This window comes from Erythrolamprus reginae, chromosome 3 (assembly GCF_031021105.1).
Source record: "Erythrolamprus reginae isolate rEryReg1 chromosome 3, rEryReg1.hap1, whole genome shotgun sequence".
Taxonomy (NCBI): Eukaryota; Metazoa; Chordata; class Lepidosauria; order Squamata; family Dipsadidae; genus Erythrolamprus; species Erythrolamprus reginae.
Genome location: NC_091952.1, coordinates 241,663,070 through 241,685,939, shown reverse-complemented (window position 1 = coordinate 241,685,939; position 22,870 = coordinate 241,663,070). Strand labels below are relative to the sequence as shown.

The 22,870-nt window shown below is 40.2% G+C and overlaps 2 protein-coding genes across 6 annotated transcripts in view; one reads left to right on the top strand and one right to left on the bottom strand.

The window, feature by feature from the left end:
• Positions 1-441: 441 nt before the first annotated feature.
• On the bottom strand, positions 442-13,386 carry NTAQ1 (N-terminal glutamine amidase 1). Of its 2 annotated transcripts, none has more exons than XM_070748260.1 (6): positions 13,298-13,386; positions 10,287-10,386; positions 8,796-8,846; positions 6,161-6,309; positions 4,027-4,151; positions 442-1,632 (listed from the first exon to the last, which is right to left on the bottom strand). In XM_070748260.1, the coding sequence occupies exons 1-6, from the start codon at positions 13,318-13,320 to the stop codon at positions 1,523-1,525; spliced, it is 558 nt and encodes a 185-aa protein (XP_070604361.1). In that variant the 5' UTR covers positions 13,321-13,386; the 3' UTR covers positions 442-1,522. The 2 variants fall into 2 exon arrangements, with proteins under 2 accessions (XP_070604361.1, XP_070604360.1); XM_070748259.1 differs by lacking the exon at positions 13,298-13,386 and adding an exon at positions 11,315-11,564.
• Positions 13,387-13,601: 215 nt separating this feature from the next.
• Positions 13,602-22,870, top strand: part of ATAD2 (ATPase family AAA domain containing 2) — a 46,002-nt gene continuing 36,733 nt past the window's right edge. The window contains exons 1-2 of one of the 4 annotated variants that reach the window (XM_070748258.1): positions 13,602-13,717; positions 22,010-22,161. In XM_070748258.1, coding sequence (XP_070604359.1) covers positions 22,067-22,161 — 95 coding nt within the window. In that variant the 5' untranslated portion in view covers positions 13,602-13,717; positions 22,010-22,066. Of the gene's footprint in view, positions 13,718-15,711; positions 16,038-22,009; positions 22,162-22,870 lie in introns of those variants that run through there. The other 3 variants (XM_070748257.1, XM_070748256.1, XM_070748255.1) reach the window with 3 other exon arrangements.

Sequence of the window (22,870 nt, the reverse complement as noted above, 5' to 3'; positions counted from 1 at the left end):
AACAATGTAGATCAGTGATGGCGAACCCTTTATGGCTCGGGTGTCCACATCCATAATAGAATAGAATAGGATTCTTTATTGGCCAAGTGTGATTGGACACACAAGGAATCTGTCTTTGGTGCATATGCTCTCAGTGTACGTAAAAGAAAATATACAAAGAAAATATACAAATTGGCAAGTCTGGCTGGGGCATAGTTCCAACGATAGAATATTTTATATACGTTTTCTTTGTAAGAGGCCAATAATGTCAGCTTTCTTCTGCTTTCTACCCAACTAGACCAGAGGTCTTCAAACCTGGCAACTTTAAGACTTGTGGATTTCAACTCCCAGAATTCCTCAGCCAGCAGAGCAATTCTGGGAGTTGAAGTCCACAAAGTCTTAAAGTTGCCAAATTTGGGGTCCCCTGAACTAGACAAAAATGGCTCTCTTTTGTGTCATACATATTCAAAAGTAAAGTTTTATTTTCTAAGTTCATTTTTATTTGCTACACACAATTACCGTGTTTCCCCTAAAATAAGACCTTGTCTTATTTTTTTTGAATCCCGAACGAAATAAAGCAGTGGGAGTAGGAGACGACAAAAATAGGCAGGGGCTGTGGAGCTGCCTCGGCCACGATCAACTTACCTGAACTTTACCCTGGGGGATTACCAGTCATGGGTTCCTCCCTACCGCATGGGACGATGCCATCTGGGTAGCAGAAATGGCCTGAGAACGGCACAACCGACAGATTTTCAGTGAAAATTGTCGGGTTTTTTCCTTCTGCGCATGAGCGGAAGCAAAAATACCGACGAAAATAGCCAAAATCTTGCTTGAGCTTGCAAAATGTCGACGATATTCACTGTTTTTTGCTTCTGTGCATGAGCGGAAGCAAAAATACCGGCGAAAATAGCCGAAATCTTGCTTGAGCTTGCAAAATTTTGACGATTTTCACTGTTTTTTGCTTCTGCGCATGAGCGGAAGCAAAAATACCAGCGAAAATAGCCAAAATCTTGCTTGAGCTTGCAAAATTTCAACGATTTTCACTGTTTTTTGCTTCTGCGTATGCACAGAAGCAAAAAAATCAGCAAAAATAGCCAAAATCTCATGAGATTTTGCTTGCTGCACATGCACAGAAGTCTCAGGCGGGGCACACATGCATCTGTTAAAAGCATGGGTGCCTGTGCCAGCCACCAAAGAATGTCCGGGTAGCGAGGTAAGTGGCTGCCTGCCACTGGGGATTATATGGGGGATTTTCCTGCAGTTGATCCAGCGAAGACTGTGCAACTCGACCCAGATCTCCAGAGCACCTCCCCAGCTGCTGGCCTCGTCCCCTTTTCCTGCCGGGACCGTCTGTGCCGGGATCCCAAGGAAAGAACAGTGTATGCGTGAGAGACAGAGAGAGAGAAAAGAAGAGAGAGATCCCATCCAACTTCGGAGAGTTATCCAGGGCTGGCAGCAATGTTCTTTCCATCCGTCCGTCCCTGGCAATTTACAAGCAGCATGACAAAGCTATATAAGTACTTTAATTCTTCGTTATTCTTCTTCATAGTTCTGGACTGCCAAATTCTTGTACGAAATCAGGGAGTTTCAGCACAAACCCCCAACCTTCCTCTGGATTCATACTTATAAAGTCATCCAGATTCATCTTGCAATCTTAAAAGAAAAAAAGAAGAAAACATTCAAAGTTACTTTAGGGGGGGGGTTTTGGAGCAGAGAAAACACTGCTTTAGAGTAGAGAAAAGAGGCTGCATATTCATGATATGCAACTATTTTCAGTTTCAATTTTCTTCTCCTAAGACTCATTTCCCGATGGCAAAGCTAACCTTGCTCCACGAAAAAACAGGGATGGCGAACCTGTTTTGGTTCATGTGCCAAAAGGGACGGGTGTGGGGGTGTTAGCATTTATTTATTTATTTATTTATTTATTTATTTATTCATTCATTCATTCATTCATTCATTCATTCATTCATTCATTCATTTATTAGATTTGTATGCCGCCCCTCTCCGTAGACATGTCCCACACCCCTCCCCTCCCCCCATGCATGTGCATCCCTCTCCCGCACTGCCCCCCACGAATGCACGCAGGCCTTTCTGAAGCCTGGTGATAATTTAAAAAAATGCCCCAACGGGCAAACCGGAAGTTTGAAAAAAAATGCACTTCTGGTTTGCCCAATGTACTGTTTTTTGCACTCCAGGGCTTCAGGAAGCTTCCCTGAACCCTCTAGCGCAGTGTTTCCCAACCTGGGCAACTTGAAGATATCTGGACTTCAACTCCCAGAATTCCCCAGCCAGCGTTTGCTGGCTGGAGAATTCTGGGAGTTGAAGTCCAAATATCTTCAAGTTGCCCAGGTTGGGAAACACTGCGCTAGAGTACAAAAAAAACAGCACAACGGTAAACAGGAAGTGCGTTTTTCTGAACTTCCGGTTTGTCCGCAGGGGGATTTTTTTTGCCTCTGGGGTTTCAGGGAAGCTTCCCTGAAGCATCCGGAGGACGAAATGGCCTTTCCAAATCAGCTGCACGCGCTGGAGCTGACACAGGGCAAAGTCTCGCGTGCCCTCCGATATACCTGTGGCCTACGTGCCAAAGTTTCGCCATCATGGTTCTAGACTTTTTCTGCCCTTTAAGCTACCATGACAGAAGTTGGATGAGCGTAGAGTTTGGAAGAAAATAGCACAGGACAGATCCATATCTAAACTCTAGCTGAGAGTAAGGAAGGAACTGAACAAAGAATTGGGTCTGGATAAAGCTGCAAAAATGAGATTAAGCGAACTAAGAGAATGCAATAACGAGTCTCTGAATTTGGAATTCTCTGATCAGGGTTTCTCGGGCTGACTGGGAAATTCTAGGAGCTGAAGTCCACACATCTTAAAGTAGCCATGATGTGTTCCTGCCACTTTGAACCGGTTCTTTAGAACTGGTAGCAGGAATTCTCCCCTGCTCGCCGAACTGGCAGTGATGGCCAGCTGTCCATGCTCTTGAACTGGCTCTCTTGGTGGAGCCATAGGCGGCAACACCTTATTTTTTGCTTCTGCACATGCGCAGCTATTTTTTGCTTCTGCGCATGCTGAGTTTCCAGCACAGCGCATGTGCATGCCCGTGCAGTGCGGGAGGAAGCCAACCAGTATTGAAGTAAGGTAACCTGTTGCCCTGATTGAGAAACACTCTTCTGGATACAAAGCAGTAGATGGTTGCAGCCGGTACACCCCAATATGTTGTCCCGGTAGCAAAAATAGAGCTGCAGGTTCAGCTCCAGCTGACCAGCGGGCGCGTGCAGGCGTCGACGCGGGATTCGGCTTCTGCACATGCGCCAGAAGCCAAATCTTGCGTGAGGACAAGTGAACGAGATTTCAGCGATTTTCACCCATTTCTTGCTTCCACGCATGCACGGAAGCAAAAATATCGGCAAAAATTGCCAAAATCTCACTTGCACGTCCTCACACAAGATTTAGCTTCTGAGCATACGCAGAAACTGAATCTCAAACCGACGTGCATGCGCCTGCTTGCCGGATGCACATGCACTGGTCACTGGGAGCGTTCCGGTAGCGCCGGTGAAGAGGAACCCCTGCCTGATACAAAGCGTTTGCTGCACTAAGTCTTGGAGATAATCATGAGCCCCTACAAATCAAGCTCAACTTGGAGACTTATTGTTTTACATTGTACAAACATAACCGATGAAGGCTTATTGATGGAAACAAACTATAGCTTACTGCGTAGTTCAAATTCAGTATTAATGGGAGATCTAGCATTTGGGTGTGGAAAATTAAAACTTATCATTCATTCATTTATTTACTTATTTATTGGATTTGTATGCCGCCCTTCTCCGAGGACTCGGGGCAGCTCACAACATATCAAAACAATAAACAATATAGATATCTAAAAAATCCAATTAATGTAGCTAAAAAACTTTAAAACTCTAATAACATTTAAAATCATTCATTCCCATTCACACAGCAAGACATACTACATTCGTTGGCCAGGGGGCGAGGGTCTAGTGGCCACAAGCCTGGGGACACAGATAGGTCTTTAAACTTTTATGGAAGTTTTACCTGAAGTTTCAATGCATGGATATAGGGGAGGAGATTTCAGCCAGTTCCCTCTGTTGTCTTTCATGTGTGATCTATCAGAAGCAAAAGTCTTCAGGTACATATCAGCTCGAACCAATCTCACTTTCCTAAGGAAGATGAAAGTTTACAATAATTGATCAGTACAGTGGAACCTCTACTTAGGAAATTTGTTCCGTGACCAGGTTCTTAAGTAGAAAAGTTTGTAAGAAGCAGCAATTTTTCCCATAGGAATCAATGTAAAAGTAAATAATGCGTGCGATTGGGGAATCACGGGGAGGGTGGAGATTCCTAGAGAGGCCCCACGGAAGCTTCTCCCCACCTTTTCCGGCCCTGTTTCCTCCCAGGAGATTCCTACAGAGGCCCCACGGAGGCTTCTCCCCACCTTTTCCGGCCCTGTTTCCTCCCAGGAGATTCCTAGAGAGGCCCCACGGAGGCTTCTCCCCACCTTTTCCGGCCCTGTTTCCTCCCAGGAGATTCCTAGAGAGGCCCCACGGAGGCTTCTCCCCACCTTTTCCAGCCCTGTTTCCTCCCAGGAGATTCCTAGAGAGGCCCAACGGAGGCTTCTCCCTGCCTTTTCCAGTTACAGTTTTGGAGGCTAGGATTTGCAAGTGGAAAATGGTTCTTGAGAAGAGGCAAAAAAATCTTGAACACCCGGGTTTTATCTAGAAAGGTTTGTAAGTAGAGGCGTTCTTGGGTAGATCTAGAAGACCTCCAAGGTCCCTTCCAACTCTGTTATTCTATTCTATTCATGTCAAAACTCCTTTGTTGATTGGTCAAACCTAACTAAAGCATCCTAGACACTCCCCATGGACAGAATCTAGTTTATACATGAAGAGTGAAGCCATTTCATAGTGCACAAGCAGGGGGTTGGACTAGAAGACCTCCAAGGTTCCTTCCAACTGTTGTTGTTGTTAACCCATTGGATGAATTTGCCAACTATGCCAAGCTATAAAGTGCTTTGGTTGGTCCAGTAGTTGTGTCAATCCACAAGCCACAGTTTATACCTAGCACATGATGGCTAATGCGGTCAGGTAAGAGGGAGTGCCTGCATATTATGATGGTGAATTGGAAAGATTTATTTATTTATTTAATTGGATTTGTATGCTGCCCCTCTCCGAGGACTCGGGGCGGCTCACAGCATATACAAAAACAGCACAATAATATAAATCCAATTAATACTACATTAAAAACAACCCTTCAATTCAGTTAAAAGAAAGTATCAAACCAATCATTAAACCAATCAAACCAATCATTCAGCACTTCATACTTAAAACATTCATTGATCAGGGGGAAGATCTAAAAGTCCCAAGTCTGGTGGCAAAGATGAGTTTTTAAGCTCTTTCGGAAGGTGAGAGGGTGGGGGCAGTATGAATCTCTGGGGGGAGCTGATTCGGGGCTCCCACAAGGAAGGCTCTTCCCCTAGGTCCCGCCACGCTGGCAGCATTTATGCTACTGGCAGCGCCCGTTCGCCTAGCTACCTAGCCTGAGGCGGGGGGTGGGAGGCAACCCAGAAAGGAGAGTGCAGGAGACGCAAAGCAAATTGTCACCCTAGCGAACGACACTGGTAAGTTTGTAAGTCGAGGACTTAACAGTTCACTTGAATGATGATGATCATTCAAGCCACTCCCGCCTGGTCACATGGCTGGCAAGCCACTCCTATCCGGTCACATGAACATTAAGCCACACCCACAAAATAAACCACTCCCACAATGTGGCAGTAAAAATGTTGGCTGCCCATTACTGGTTACAGATTGCAAGATTTCAACCAAGGGTAAATAAATGCTATTGAAGACAACTTATTTTGAAACAGATACAAACTACATCATTTTATATTCTGGACTTAAAGTAAAATGAAGGTTTAAAAATGGTGCTATTCAGTTCATTGGATGCATTCTTGGCATCAGTGCAGTAAAATTTTATTACTTGACATATACTCCATTAATAGCACTCTGCATCTGAAATTGATTTTTATGGTCATAAGAGAGTTTTCTACTTCTCCAGATTAATGGAATAACAATCTCAAATTATGAACTGTTCATCTCAGGCTATCTTTGGCACACCCAAGTCTTACTGCTATTAAAGCTATGCTGGGAATGTTTGTGATTGATATCCCCACCTTCGAAATTCAGGATTGATAATGCTGTCCGATTTGAAAGCCTCTTCAATGTAAGTGCCAAAGGGACATGGAAAAGGTAGGACGGTATCAAGATCATAGATAAAGTTCTGGTCTCCATTCGGCACATGTAACAAAATAACATGGTAATCCTGAAAAGAAAAGAAAATGAGAACCTGTGATGATTAGAGGAAGGTGGAAACAGCGTAAACAATATGCTATAAAATTCATTCATTTTTAGTCATTGGGTTCATTCTTAGCTCTTATACAAGAATGCTAGCCAGTTGAATCATAGCATGGAACATTCTAAAAGTTTCACATGCATTATTTGAGTGTTTTGTCAATGTCTTGGTGCAAAGCACCCAGGATCTAAGCTGAAAGTCAAATATAGCTTAAGTATATTTGTTCTGTCTGGGTGCCCCCAGACTTCAACACCAACTGGAAAAAACAGCCAGACACGCTGGTACAAACAAAGACACTTTATAGTTTGAAAAATAAACACAGAGAAAAACCTGTTCTTCCCAACAGGCAGGCTATGACACTTCCCAGCAGAATCCTGACGGCCAGACAATACAGCAGACTTCTTGCTGGCACACCCGCCACTGTAGAGAATAAGACCCACACCTTTTCCCCCCAAGGTTTCAGTATTCAAAGTCACAAACCAGAATTCCAAGACGCCAAAGATCACAGCCAGGTCCCAGGACTCCCAAAGATAATACTCCACAAGCCAGGAAGGGTGGGTCTGCCTTTTCAGCCTTTCCAGAGAGCACCACACACAAACCCAGCTGTTGCCTCTTTAGTGCTGAAAGTACCTGGCTAATTGTCCCATTCGTTGTGTTGCTCTTCTCTGCCGGAGATCGATGATTGCTTGTGCATTTTCATCTAAGGAATCCAGGCTGCTTGCTGGGGAGAGCTCCCTCTCGGGGGACTCTGGCTGTCCTCCCTCTCCCTCAGCCTGAGATTCCTCCTCCCCGTCTGCCTGAACCTCCTGTTCCTCATCCTCCCCCTCTGAGCAGGAAGCCGGCAGAGGATGAGCCGTTCCCTGAGGGGCCTCAGACGGAATCACAACAATATTTGAAACTTAAGAGGCTGCATGTGACCATTTGCACAGGAAAACAAATAAACCAAAAAATCCTGTTTCATTCAAATAGGTAAAGTACAGTTAATCATTTTAGAAATAACCACGAATATATCAACATCAAAGCAAGTTTTGCAGCCTTTTGGTTTTGGTGATTTTCTAGTGCAAACAAACCAGGAAGCACATTCCTAATTGAATATATGCAGCTGGTTTATGGAATGAACTGGTATTTTAAAAACTGGTTCATAACTCAGCACATTAAGCTAAAATCTGATCAGCCAAATAGAACAGCTGAAAATGATGGGACTTCAAATTCGACTCATTCTGAGAACATTGTTATTCACCAGATGTATCTCCTGCCTTTCGTTTAGGACTTCAAGGTAGCATGCATAGTGCTCCTTCTTCCATTTTCCCCCAAACAATGACCTTGTGATATAGGTTGGCTGAGCCAGAGTGACTGGCCCCAAAGTCATCCAGAAAATTTCTATGGTTGAGTATAGACTAGATCTTGGTATCTCCACTCTTGGGTCTACCAACTTAATCACCATGCGGGGTTGTGGTATAGCATGGTAATGTGAACCAAATAACTAATGAAGAAGGAAGGAGGAGAGAAAGTCAACGAAAGTACATGAGAGAAGAGAAGAGGAAGGGAAAGGAGGGCTGAGTGAAAAGATAATAGAAGTCCAGACTGCCAGACACTGGTAGAAATGGTTTAGATAAAGCCAAAACAAGGTATGTTCGGTGAGTTTTTTTACTATGCTTTGTTTATGCTAATGTAATTATTTGATGTCTGTATTTGATGTATGGAGGTGGAATTTTTTTTAAAAAACCTTAAAAAACAAACAAATGACTAGCAACAATTGGCAGCCAGACTACATTGAAGAATTGACAGTTAATGACAGTTGGCAGCTAGACATCGTGGTAGAACTCCTGGCTCTCTAAATACCATATTTTTCAGAGTATAAGACACACCAGAATATAAGACGTATTTTAGTTTTGGGGGAGGAAAATTGGGGGGGTGGACCTGCCTACCAGTTATTCATCTGGCTAGCATCCTTAATCTGGTTAGCTTCAGCACATAATTTTATCCCCTTATCTTATTTGGAGAGAGTAACAATGAAAGAGCCTGCAAGCCCGAAAGAGCTGGGAACATTGTTAGCACACCATTAGAGCTGGGGGGGGGGGGGGCCCTTCGAGAAAAGCTACATTCAGAGTATAAGACATACCCAAATTTCCAGCCTCTTTTAGGGAGGAAAAGGGTGCGTCTTATACTCCAAAAATATGGTACATAGCAACAGATATAGACCATCCTGTCCTTGAATGGCTGAGTGGCCTGGACATTAACATTTGAACCACCATAGGTCCATGTACTGGCCATATGCTAAATAAATAAATAAATAAATAAATAAACCCATTATATTGGAGGAAGAAACATTTTAAAGCCATATTAGGTTACATTGGACTGCATTTCACTGATCTGGTTGTCAAATATACATTTAAAAAACAATTGTGTGGTAGGGTTAATGGGAAACAGTGCAAAAAAAATGTAGATTTGTTCACCCAGATCACAGGCTGATCTCCATATCCTGCCTGCTGCTTCCAAAGTGGCACCTGCAGATTACAAAGAATGTAGTTTGAAGTAATTTAACATCTAAGACTCCCATCAACTAACAGCTAATACATTTTTAACAAATGCCATGTAAATACTCAAGGGTGTTTTCATGGCTGTAACATCTACTATACAAATTATTTTTCTAGCATCATAAGCTCCGTAGTTTCCTTCCTCCGAAAACATGACAGCTGAATAAATGCCTGTCCTGTTCTTATGTCCAACACATATTTCCCTACTGTTCCTTCTACCACTCCTCTCTGCCTGCTTCTATTTTATGAAATGTGCACTGTTTTAACATTGCATTGTTCAAATAAATAACAAAGGCACTCTTTTGTCTTGGCCTTTGTCCAGCCATTTATTCTGCTACATTGGATTTTATTTACATAGTTAGATAAGCAAAAGATTAACCAGGTAGTTACTGGTCTTAGTAGTATACAAGCACACCAGCTGGGTCAATAACTTCCACCTGGGGAAACACAAACAGTTCAACATATGACCTATTGTTGCAAAACAGTGCTGCCAAGCATTGTTACTTCAATGATCCCTCCCTATTGGCTAAGTCAGCAGCATACTACAAAGGTTGTGTTTTGGGGAACTGTGTCATATAACTGCCAGGGCTCTGTAGCAAGCAAATTACATTTATGGCTGATCTACACCACCATCTTATTTCTTTGGAGGACTAACTAAATCTTCCAGCATGTGCAACATGGCAGACCAGGAAAGCTAGTTTGACTCAAATTGTTCAGGTACAGTTTAGGCTTAGAACTCCAGCCCCGGTCTGACTAGGTTACTGAGTTCATACAACATGTCGCACTGCTGGTTAAGCAGAATACCTGAACAGTATCACTACTACCTCTGGATCAGAATTGTAGATTGTAAATTGCCTGTATCTGCAGCCATAACCCACTCTTAAAACCTTGGGAATTTTAAGAACAGAAGCAACAATTGATAAAATAGAAATATAGGAAGAAGACATGTGTGTTTTATTCCCCTTGTTGGATTCAGAAAGTATACCTACATCTATATTTTTTAATGGCCACAACCGGAAGCAGAATTTCTGCTGCTAAGTAAAATAGTTATTTTTTATTTTATTTATCTGCAACCTTCTATTTTTACAAATAACTCAATGTGATGACCATAGCCAACACATCTTCCTACCTATTTTCCCTACAACAATCCTATGAGATGAGTTGGGCTAAGAATATGTGACTGGCCCAAAGTCACCCAGTTGACTTTCATAGCTAAGACTACATTAAAACTCATGGTCTCTGACCTTCTAGCCATCTAGCTTTAACTATTAAACCAAAATGGCTCTTATTATGCTATTAGCATTGTCAGCTAATAAGGATAGTCTGAAGTCCCCAAACAGACCATAACAGTTTTTGATCCTGACATGTAAAGCAGTTGTTGTTTTGCTCTACCACCACATCCCAACTTACCTTCTTTTTGTCATTGGAAATAAAAACAGCATAAAATTCTTCTATAGGGCATTGATTCTTGCTTCGGATATGTTCACAAAGTTTCCAGATGTTTTCTTCACTAGAGAAATAAAAACACCAGCTCACGTATGTTCACATTTCTGTGCTTTTTTGGTACCAAAATCTTATTTTTTCAAGTTTATTCTGCATTCCCACATTTTATTCAATTCATTCTCTCTACATAATTGTATAAATGGTCATAAATTACCTGGAACCAGGGTTTAGTTGTTTAATTGAATCCCACTGGGATTGGGCAGCATAGAAGTCAATTCTTTTTTTTTTTTAAATAAATTTTATTGATTTTATAGGTTTACAAAAAACAAACATATAACAGTGCACAGTGCATGTGCCCATCACCAAACAACACACACACCCCATCACCCCCACCACCCCTATAGGAGGATTCAAAGACTTTTAAGTTATTTGTCTATCTATTGATCCTTGGCTCTATCTTGAACGCTTTTTTTACTAAAAGAGTGATTGTAGTTTATTTTTCGTATTTACATCACAGATTCTACTTAACATATAATCTTTTACCTTGTTCCATCGCACCATCAGCTTCTCTAGTTTATTCTCATCATAGAAGTCAATTCAATTAAATTAATTCAGCCAGGGTTATGTATACCTTTTCTTTACACGTACCTTTTTACCATACATACCAAAAATGAAATTCCCATTAAGAAAAATAAACAGGACTTCCTCCAACTTGGAGGAAAAGCGAAGGCTAGCTTTGAAGATGTAACATCAATTTAATTAAATAGACTTCTTGTTTTAGATTACAATGCCTAATTGTAATATGTTATTCTAAAACGGCGCTTCCTCTAACCATTTATCAGCACCTAATAAATCAAAATGCTCTTTCAGAAATGCTTCCGCATTGTTTTGACAGCTGGAGGAACTTTTGACAGACTCGCGTCGGCTGCCCTATTAAGATTTTCTGGAACTATAACGGCAATCATAAGTTTTCTAACAGAGACACCCTTTCTTACCAATAGCAGCTCGTGTAGGCGCAAACGGAGCGAGATGAGACGACTGGGTCATAGCCGGCCAGGACAGCCTCCGCCATTGAAGCCCGACGTCGGCAGGCCAAGATAAAGGATTAAAGAGGTTCATTTCCCGGGGAAAGATTGAACAAGACGCCGCTCGTCTCTGGCAAAGGAGAGCGGTTGGATCAACATTGCTCCACGCGCATGGTTCCGAAGGTCCTGGGGGGACGCGTTACAAGGAACGCCTTCCCCCGGAAACGTGGCTGCAATTGCAAGGCGGCTCGATCCACCCAAGGGGAGGCCGAACCAAAAGGAGACGCAGCGGTTAAGCGAGAGTGTGGCAACTTCAGGCCGCGTCTGCTTAAGAATTAGATTCTCTTCAGTTCGCCCCTAAAGGCGACGCCAAATCTTTTATTAGGGCAAATACTTTGTTGGGCGAAGCCTCAAATTAGTACAATTGAATAGAATAGAATAGAATAGAATTCTTTATTGGCCCAGTATGGTGCATATGCTCTCAGTGTACATAAAAGAAAATATACACTTGTCAATCATGAGATACAGCCCTTAATTATTGTCATAGGGGTCAAATAAGCAATGAGAAAACAATATTAATAAAAATCTTAAGGATACAAGCAACATTACAGTCATACAGTCATAAATGGAAGGAAATGAGTGATAGGAATGATGAGAAAAAACTAGCGGTAATAGTAGTGCAGACTTAGTAAATAGTTCGACAGTGTTGAGGGAATTATTTGTTTAGAAGAGTTATGGCATTTGGGAAAAAACTGTTCTTGTGTCTAATTGTCTTGGTGTGCAATGCTCTGGAGGGACATTTTGAGGATAGGAGTTGAAATAGTATGTCCAGGATGCGAGGGGTCAGTAAATATTTTCACAGCCCTCTTTTTGACTGGTACAGGTCCCCAATGGAAGGCAGGTTGGCAGCAATTGTTTTTTCTGCAGTTCTGATTATCCTCTGAAGTCTGTCAGTCCTGTTGGGTTGCAGAACCAAACCAGACAGTGATAGAGGTGCAGATGACAGACTCAATGATTCCTCTATAGCAGTGTTTCCCAACCTTGGCCACTTGAAGATATCTGGACTTCAACTCCCAGAATTCCCCAGCCAGCAAACTCTGGCTGGGGAATTCTGGGAGTTGAAGTCCAGATATCTTCAAGTGGCCAAGGTTGGGAAACACTGCTCTATAGAACTGTATCAGCAGCTCCTTTTAGTTTTAGAGTTAATCAGAGAGAAGAAACTTAGAATTAAGGAGAAACTTCCTAACAGTGAGGACAATTAACCAGTGTGCCTCCAGAATTCATAGCTGCTCCATCACTGGATGTTTTTAAAAAGTCTAGACAGTCACTTGTCTGAAATAGTATACAGTGTTCCCTCGATTTTCGCGTGTTCGAACTTCGCGAAAAGTCTATACCACGGTTTTTCAAAAATATTAATTAAAAAATACTTTGCGGTTTTCCCCCCCATAACAAGGTTTTTCCCGCCCGATGATGTCATATGTCATCGCCAAACTTTCATCTGCCTTTAATAAATATTTTTTTAAATAAAGTTTAATAAATAAACATGGTGAGTAATAATCTAAATGGTTGCTAAGGGAATGGGAAATGGTAATTTAGGGGTTTAAAGTGTTAAGGGAAGGCTTGTGATACTGTTCATAGCCAAAAATAGTGTATTTACTTCCGCATCTCTACTTTGCGGAAATTCGACTTTCGCTGGCAGTCTCGGAACGCATCCCCCACGAAAACTGAGGGAACACTGTACAGTATAACCAGAATTCTCACTGGAGGCACAAATGATCAGATGTCAATTATCTTTCTTGGGATACATGATTATGACAAAATTCAACTCTCTAGAAATGGATCAAGAGCTGGGAAGAGTAAAAGGGAGAATGAGATCCCTTGCTTTTTCATGCTTGCCAGCTTTCATCTCTATATTCTATAGGTTTTATGATAATTTGATTGTAAGCCACCCACCGTTGTTGAAAGTTGTACAGCATACTGGTAGTTTAATTCATCATCACCTTGGAAAACCAAATGGAAAAGGCTTGTAATTTTCAGGAGAACCTAAAAAAAACAAATGTTTTAAAATACAATCCCAAACAAATATTTGCTGCTGTTACTATTAGTGCATTATGTAAAATAAGCCGTGCCATTCTACCTTTTAAGTACTTCTGCAGGCGTTGCTTCTGTGTCTTTAAACAACAGCTAAGGTGTCTAGATATCAAACAGCTGAAGCCTTTTCTGTAAGGAAGGTGAAGTGATTAGCCAAGTCCCACCTGTTGTCTGAAAGAGAATAAGACTCTTGGTGGGGTTGTAAAGAGTCAGCTTTCCCACCGGATTAAGAAAAATCACTTGGGAATCAATGTTCCTGACTAGCCAACTTCTCTTTCTTCAGTAAGAAAACATTTTCAATTATTTTTAACTGCTGTGGGAGGACTGCTTTGTTAGGGGATAAAATTAAGGGGATGCCCCTTTGCTTCAAGGGACCCATATCAGGGCCTACTCTGCGTTAGTGCCCTGATTCCATAGGTTGTGTAAGACCCTGAATGCAAGCTCTAGTTGGCTCAGTGGGAGCAATAAGGAGAGACAGTAATCCCAGCTATCAAGGGATCCTATGGTGGGATTATAAAGCTGTTGGGAAGAGTATGTTTCTTTTTTTAGCAGAAAATTTACTCTGATGGCCCACCCTGGTACACTTCAGCGCTGTATACCATTCCAATTACTGCAAAGAAACAAAATTATTTTGACTTTTGACAGGCCAATAGGGAAGTGGGGCCTCTTTATCCAAGAGTTGATATTCCAGTTGATAAATAAATGCCAGTGCAATTGTTAAAAAGAATAGGTAAAATGGTGTGCGATTCCTCACGGGAAAGCAACAAGGGAGTATCTTTAGAGGAGGCAAAAGAAGGAATGAGTGATTTTACGTTTGCAGCTGCATTTTTTTTAAAGCCAGAACGTTTTCCCCCCAGATGTAAGCTGTCTTGGCACCTTTCATTTGCAGGAGAGGATTGCATTCTCTCCCTTCTGAAACAGCAGAAGCAAAATTATATGGGAAATGCGATTCTATTGCTTACAAAAACATGGAATGTTTGTGTGTGTGTTTGCTTTTAATAATGGGGTTTTTAGTGTTTTTTAAATTATTAGATTTGTTTTTTACATTGTTCTTGTTATTGTTGTGAGCCGCCCCGAGTCTACGGAGAGGGGCGGCATACAAATCTAATAAATAAATGAAATAAAATAAAATAAATAAATAAATAAATAATAATTTAAAAAACCAGCCATTTTGGGGATAACAAGCAAAACATCTTTTTAAACTGAGTTCAAAATGCACGTTGCAAGAACCCTACTTGATAAGGGCGTCCTTACTGATCCTTTTCCATGGGATGGCATTTCATATGGCAAAAGGAGAGCAAATAGACTTCTTTTGGTAATTGATATATGCCAATTATATTCCAATTACCGTAGCTCAGTGTGCAGGAAATTGAATTGCGTAGTTTTGAAATCCAAATAGCTACAAACTTTATTTTAATAAATATTTTTATTAATTTTTAATATTTATGTAATATTTCAGGTGGGTTAATATCCATATATTCACATTACATTGATATTTTGTTCATTTTTACATTTGTACATTTATGACATCCTACCGTATCACTTATTGATTTGCGTTTCTTTTTTGTATCCAGTTGTACCAGTTCATCCAAATACGGTAGCATAGTAATCTGAGAAAATTTATGAATGCGCAGAAATGGACAGTTTGATTATGGAACTGAACGATCAAAAGGACTCAGATTACTATGCAAATTGCTACAAACTTTAATCCGGTTTGCATAAGGTTGTCCTATGCAAATTGCCAGTTCCAACAGAGTTATGCAATGGCGTTGTTTTATCTTGCCATTAGGAGTACATCACATGCAACTTTATATGTATTCTTAAAAGGATGCATACATGTAAATTTTAAGGAGTTTCCAAGCATAAAGTGTATATATAAAGTGCATATATAAGTGTATAGCGTTGACATAGAAAGCGCGCCTTTCTCAAAAAGTCGCGCAAGTTTTAAACGTTTTTCTATTTGAGCGCCTCGCGGGCAGGAGCGGCAAACCGCCGCTGCGCGCCACAGCGCCGACCAATCAAAGTGAAGGAAAACAAGCCGCACTCCAAGTTGCCACGCGCCAAAAACTTTTAGTCTCAGGGCGCGCGCCGTGTCCTTCCGCGGCAGCGGATCTATTTAACAGCATAGGGGGGGTAACTGGCCCTGAGGTAAAAGCGATCCCGCCGAGCGTAAAACCTCGTCAGCAGAAGGCAGTCCCGGGCCTCGGATTCGGGACGGGTAGCCGAAGCGAGCGGTTTGGATGAAAATTAAGGCCCCGCAGGAAAAGAGAGCCGGCACAGCGGAGGGATCCGATGACGGTTGGTGACGAGGTGGCACTCGGGGTTGTGGCGCCAGAATTCAGAGGCAGTTGAGGCAGGAGGAGGGGAGGCGGACGCGATGGTGGTTCTCCGGAGCAGTTCGGGCAGCTCTGGCCGCCCCGATCCTCACGGCGGAGGCGGGACCTCTTCGAGATCCCCGCAGTCTCTCTACGAAACGATGGACTCGAGCTCGGAATTCCTCACTTTGGGCACCCCGGCTTCGTCGCGGAGGAAGCGCTCGGCGGAGAGTCGATCCCGCCGAGCGGCCGCCGGGGATGCACCCGCCGATCTGAAAGCCCGGACGGTGAGTTTGGAAAGGGAGAATTTAACAGGAACGAACGTGGGGGGTTCAAAATTACCTGGTTGTGGCGGTGTGAAACCTGCAGTTGAGAAGTAATTGGGTGCAAAAATGGGTATATAAACAAGAGAAAGCAGCCTTGTCTTCACTCTTGGCCAATCTGATACCAGTCGTTCTGTCCATTTTCGGTCATCTTCTGATCAGTAGATAGGTTTCCATGAGGATAATTGGAATGAACTAGCAGACTAGCAGTTCATTACTAGTAGGGTCACTGGAATCAACTAGCAGTTAATAACTAGTAGGGTCATTGGAATCAACTAGCAGTTCATTACTTGTAGGGTCATTGGAATCAACTAGCAGTTCATTACTAGTATTACAACTACTAGTATCATGTACAGTATTTAAATATATCTCTCTATATCACCAATATGTACTTGATAAAACAAATAAATTAAATAAATAAATAAACTTCCAGTTTAGGTTGTTGTTTTTTTTAGTTTAGGGTTTATTGTGGGTTTTTCTGTTCCTATTACTAATTATTTGACTTGCTTATTGTATATACTATTTATTGTTGTAAGCCACCCTGAATCCCATTGGGATTGGGCAGCATAGAAGTCAAATAAATTTCTTCGGAGAGGGGCGGCATACAAATCTAATAAATAAATTAATTAATTAATTAATTAACTTAAATTTTCCTGAGCACTTTCCATAATTTAACATGGCCTTTGTATAAGCTGTAAAGCTCACAGTGATTTAACTGAATACTAGCCAAGTGTGATTGGACACAAAAGGAATTTGTCTTTGGTGCATATGCTCTCAGGGTACATAAAAGAAAAGGTACTTTGGTCAATAATCATGAGGTGACAACACTTAATTATTGTTGTAGGGTAGAAATAAGTAATCAGGAAGCAATCAATAATATAAATATAAATCACAAGGATATAAGCAACAAGTTACAGGGAAAAACTGTTGTGTCTAGTTGTCTTGGTGTCCAGTGCTTTGTAGCCTAGTTTGGAGGATAAGAGTTGAAACAATTTATATCCAGGATGCGAGGGGACAGTAAATATTTTCATGGCCCTCTTTTTGACCTGTGCATATACAGGTCCTCAATAGAATAGAATGCAAGAACTGGGTATGGTTAGTTTAATGAAAAGGAGGACTAGGGGAGACATGATAGCAGTGTTCCAATATCTCAGGGATTGTCACAAAGAAAAGGGAGTCAAGCTATTCTCCAAAGCACCTGAGGGTAGAACAAGAAACAATGAGTGGAAACTAAACAAGGAGAGAAGCCACTTAGAACTAAGGAGAAATTTCCTGACAGTTGGAACAATTAATCAGTGGAACAGCTTGCCTCCAGAAGTTATGAATGCCCCAACACTGGAAGTTTTTAAAAAGATGTTGGATAACCATCTGTCTGAAGTAGTGAAGGGTTTCCTGCCTAAGCAGGGAGTTGGACTAGAAGGTCCCTTCCAACTCTGTTATTATTATTATAGAATAGAGTTGAAACAGTTTATGTCCAGGATGAGAGGGAGTCAGTAAATATTTTCACATATCCAAAATATATAATTTGTATAACAAAAATAATATGATATAAAATAAATTGGATATTATTTGGCTTTCTCCACCGCAATAATGCCTTTTCTAACATCTGGTTGAACATCTGGCATCTTTCCAGTTTCATTCTTAACAGCCTTTGGGTGGTCTTAAGCATTATTTTGCTAGCTTGTGAAATTTAGGATCTTGTATTTGTAACCTTTATGGCCTTTTTTTGGGTGGGTGGGGGATATTGATAGGTGTAGTGATGTCAGCCTCTCCCAGTTCTGGAAATCCTCTCCATAGGAAGACTTACTACTTTATTGACATAGGCTGTTATAACAGAATCCTGTAGGTCTCGATTGTAATATCCAACTTCTTGTGTTAGGATGAATCAGGCATCTGCTTGAGTTGGTTCTGAATATTATCTCCTTTCTCTGCAGTTATAGGTAATTTTTAATATTTCCATCGTCATTTTTCTTACTCTTTAATAACTGACCTTCCAACTTGTTAATCACTGTGGTGTTTCTACCGATTTGCTGGCATTGTTTGGTTAGAACTTTTAGTAACTTTTCTGTTGCTGGTATTTTTTGTAGCCATTCGCTCCCATAATCTTCCAATTTATAATAGTTGCAGTGGGTGATTACAGCTAGGAATCTTTTTGATTCAGTTTTGTCTTAAATGATGTACTTCTGCTGGATATAAAAAGAAAGACAAGGGATCCAGTACGTTTTTGTGTTATGCTACAGAAGTACTGGATGGTAACTTTCTTATTTGAAGAATTTTTCCTCAAGAATACAGGTTTGAAAAGGGGGTGGTGGATAATATGGCTCCAAGCTGCAATGGAGCTGCAGTTGTTTTAATTTACATGGTTGCCTTAATCACAGAAGAGCCTTTAGTCATGCAAATTGAGCTTTTATTAAGTACACACAGCTTGTTTACCTAACAAGAATATAGTCTAATCCAGTGATTTTCAACCTTTTTTGAGCCGCGGCACATTTTTTACATTTGTGAAACCCTGGGGCACATTGAGTGGGGGAGGGGTGGTGGTAAAAAAAGTTTGGACAACAAATTCTCTCTCTCTTCCTCCCCTTCACTCTATTTCTTTCTCCATCCCTCTTTCTCTCCCTCCTTTCCTCTTTCTTTCTCTCTCTCTCTCCATCCCTCTTTCTTTCTCTTCCTTCCTTCCTCTCTTTTTTGCTCTCTTTCTCCCTCCCTCTATGTCTTTCTCTCTCTCTCTCTCCTTCCCTCCCTCTTTCTCTCTCTCTCTTGCTTTCTCTCTCTCTTGCTTGCTTTCTCTCTCTCTCTCTCTTTTTCTTGTTTTCTCTCTCTCTCTCTTGTTCTCTTTCTCTCTCTCTTGCTTTCTTTCTCTCTTGCTTTCTCTCTCTCTTGCTTTCTTTCTCTCTGAGCTTCGCGGCACACCTGACCATGTCTCACGGCACACTGGTTGAAAAACACTGGTCTAATCAATGGACTGAATTGGTATGTTTAGAACTTTATTGTTTCATCAGGGAACTTGTAACATTTTTCTCAGGAAGTTCTAAACAGCAGCCAACATAATTTGGTTAGCCAAACATTTACAGCAGCCAATTATTTCAGCTAATTAATCTTATTGTGACCTATAATTGCATATAATAGAACTTGATAAAAAAAATCTTATAAAACATCCCACAGGAATAATACCCTTAACATGTAACTTTATTTTATAACTTTTAAGAACTGTCACCCACCCACTTTTTCTCATGCAATAAAGGTACACAACAATTCATGGAAGTAGTAAAGTAGACTCATATTTTAATCTGTGGAGAAGAGAGGTTGATTTCTGGTCTCTACAATTTTATAATAAATTTTTTAAGTTGCAATTTTGTACACACTACTTTAGTGAAAGTAAAACTATGGTAACAGTACAAGGTTACATTGTTTTTAGAGTGACAAAATATGTTTCTATGTTGCAGTATCTGCAATGGAGTTTGATGCTAAAATATTAAATACTGATCAGCAATGATAAAAACAATCAATAAATTTATACATCTAGGAAAAATAAATTCAACTTAAAGCATTGTGATTAAAGGTCTTTATTTTCAGCAGCTTATAGTATGACAGTATGTAGGAACCTAATTAGAAATGTCTTGCATGTGTAAAATTTTGAAAAGGCACTCAAACAGATTTAAACAGTAACATATGCAGTGGTATTGTAGAAAGTCAGACCCCCCCCCCCCCCGAAGAATAAAATATTTTGGGAAATACTAAAAAGGCATAATATTATATTTCCCTAAAGGAGAAATATGCTCTTAAAGACAGAAACTCAGTCTTTCCTAATAGCTCCCAAGCAGAAACCAAGGAGGCCAGCTTTTAGAAATGCAGATTTGGTTATTCATTTGGTAATTTCATTCAGAAAGACTGGGTCCAAACTGAAACTCAGATAAGCAACAAAAAAAGGTTGACAAAATTAGGTCAGACAAGTACCTAGGATGTGCATTTCCTCTTTTGCCTATAGGGCCAGCTTTGACCCCACTATAGGAATCTGACAATAGCCAATAGAATATTAAAGGACATGTTCTTCACAGGAACAGGACTTTCAAATATAAAGCCCAAAGAAGGTATAAAAATCTGCCTACTCTCCTTTTAGTCAGCTGCCTAAAATCACATGTTCTGCTTCATCGATCTCCATGTTCCAGTGTCTCTCCCAGTTTGGAACTGAACCGGATGGATTTTTCTTCTAACAGTACATTTAAAATTAAGCACAGAAATAATTGGTACATTGTGTTCAAATATGCTTGACCACTTTTACCCTTTATGAATTAGAGAAACTGGTTAAATTACTTTTTTAAACATAAGGGAACTAGAGGCTTCTAATTAGTATTTGCATGAATGTGTATTTGTAGAATATTATCAACTGAAGAATTAATATTTGGATTTAAATTTGATTGATACAATTAATAGGTACGTTATCATACAATTAATAGATACATTAATTATACAATTAATAGATACTCATACAATTAATAGACAGGTGAGTTTTTCCCGTTGTATGGCTTTAATTGCTGCATTTGAATCACTGCAGATGTTAAATTTGTAACAGTTGTTAAATGAATCTGGTTTTGTCATTGATTTTGCTTATCAGAAGGTCTCAAAAAAATAATCACATGAGCCTGGGACACTGCAACTGTCATAAATATGAACCAGTTGTCAAGCATCCAAATGTGAATCACGTGACCAAGAGGATGCTGCAACGGTCATAAGTGTGAAAAATCATCATAAATTACTTTTTAGTGCCATTGTAGTGCCAAGGAACTGTTGTAAGTCAAGGACTACCTGTATTGTAAACTGAATCCCTCTGGTCACTAGCCACGGACTCAAAGTGTTCCAAACTATTCCCAGCTTGGTCTTTCCCATCCCTGAATCTTGGTAAAATAAGGAATTATCTACTCTTAACTCCCCCACCTGCCTCCCCCTACACCAAAAGAATCTAACTTTTTGGCTTCCTTCCACTCTGCTGCCCTGTGCTTATGGGCCCTGGTACAGCTACAGCCCAAACTGATCCTAGCTGTCTTCCTGCTTCTGCTGACAAAGCATGTCCTACTCAGCTATTCATGAGGCAGCTGCTGGCTATGCCAGGCATTTTTCCAGCTGCGGTTCATCCCACCCCACATCCCGGACCAAATTGTGTGAAGGTTTGTCCAAATGACGTGCAACCTTCTCATGAAGTTTTGAAAACTATGGCTGTATAACTTGAATGGTTGCTGAATGAATGGTCATAACTTTAGCCACCCAGAGTCCAATTGGAATTGGGCAGTAGATTAATTCGATAGGTAGGTAGAATGAATGAATTACCTGTATGTTTATGAAACAAGGTAATGTCAGAATATTTGGATAACTAATATAGTTGGAATACAAAAGTAAATTACAAATATAAAAAGTTGTCATATTCTCAGATATGTGTTACAAACACATTAGATAGAGGGTTCCCAAATATTATGTGAGAATATGGAATTGAAGATTCTACATTGATTACCGAGCTTGCTTTTAATGAATTATTTGTACCTATTCTGATACAATAAGAACTGTGGAAAATCATACATAAATGGAGTTCTTAGTGACTGGTTCCATATTCAGCAGGTCATAAGAGGAATATAAATTGTCGCCTTGTTTAATGAATTTTTGAATAATTCCATAAGAATACTTAAAGAAATACCAGGGGTGTATTAGTTGGAATTGTGAACGTATATGTACAACCTAATTTTGTTTTTGTCTTTTAAAACTTAAGCAGCTTAAGACATGGTCATTTGAGGGATTGCTTCTCCCGCTATCTTTACTTTGTTTTAATAACTTACAGAAATATTAAAACAGAATTAATGTGCATAAATATTTCAAATAAAAGAGTTGTTGTTACAAATCAGACTTAGTACTGAGCGTTCTTAATTATCCTTATTGTACTGCTTCAGGAGTTTTCTTCAGACAAAGAATGTGAACATTTCACAAGGCAGCACACCTTAAGATCTATGAGGAAAAATAATCCGCGTTATTCAAGCCCTAGCTTTGACAAAGAGATGTCAACACTGAGTGAGAATGGGATTAACAGGAAACACTTTACAAGGTATTTTTTTCTTTTTTTCCGGCAAAAAATTATGTTGCATTTGGATCTTTTGGAGTACAGCAGTATTATAGAGCTTGGAAATAATTTCCTGATTAAAAACCTTATTTTTTAAGAACAGCTTATAGAATTTTTTTTAAAAATAGTAAATTCTAACAAGTGTTTATAATAATTAAGAAAAGCACAAATACTTTAAAAGGGTGTTTACAAGACTAGCAAACGAAAATGATACTTCATATTTTATCTTCTACAATACTGTTAGAACATTTTAATTTTATTATATTCTTTGAAAAACCACCTTTGCTGCATTTCATTTTTCAAATTGGAAGTCCGTGTTCTGCAATACAGCAGTAATTCAGTGAAAACTAAAAGTACTGAACCAATTTTCAATAAGGTGTTTTTTGTTTTTGAATAAACAAAAACTACCCCCAAAACCAGAAACATACTCTAAAAAACCAAAATTAAAAGAAAATATACAGCAGAAACAAGGCAACAAAGCAAATAAAATATGGAATAATCGTAATAAGGAGGGATATAGAAATTGAAGGAAATACAGTGGTACCTCGGTTAACGAACACCTTGGTTAACGTACTTTTCGGATAACAACCAAAAATTTCAGCAAAAATTTACTTCGGATACCGAACAAAAATTCAGATACCGAACAGAAATTTTTGGTTATTATTTGAAATGTTACAAAGCCCTCAGAACCCAT

What these genes read in the sequence shown, in the direction of transcription:
- NTAQ1 (XM_070748259.1), bottom strand. Translation starts at nt 11,391, where the DNA reads ATGGCGGAGGCTGTCCTGGCCGGCTATGACCCAGTCGTCTCATCTCGC. An exon ending in TTTCCAATGACAAAAAGAAG is followed by an intron (nt 8,847 to 10,286) that starts GTAAGTTGGGAT and finishes TGTAATCTGCAG; the next exon opens with GTGCCACTTTGGAAGCAGCA. An exon ending in ATCAATCCTGAATTTCGAAG is followed by an intron (nt 4,152 to 6,160) that starts GTGGGGATATCA and finishes CATCTTCCTTAG; the next exon opens with GAAAGTGAGATTGGTTCGAG.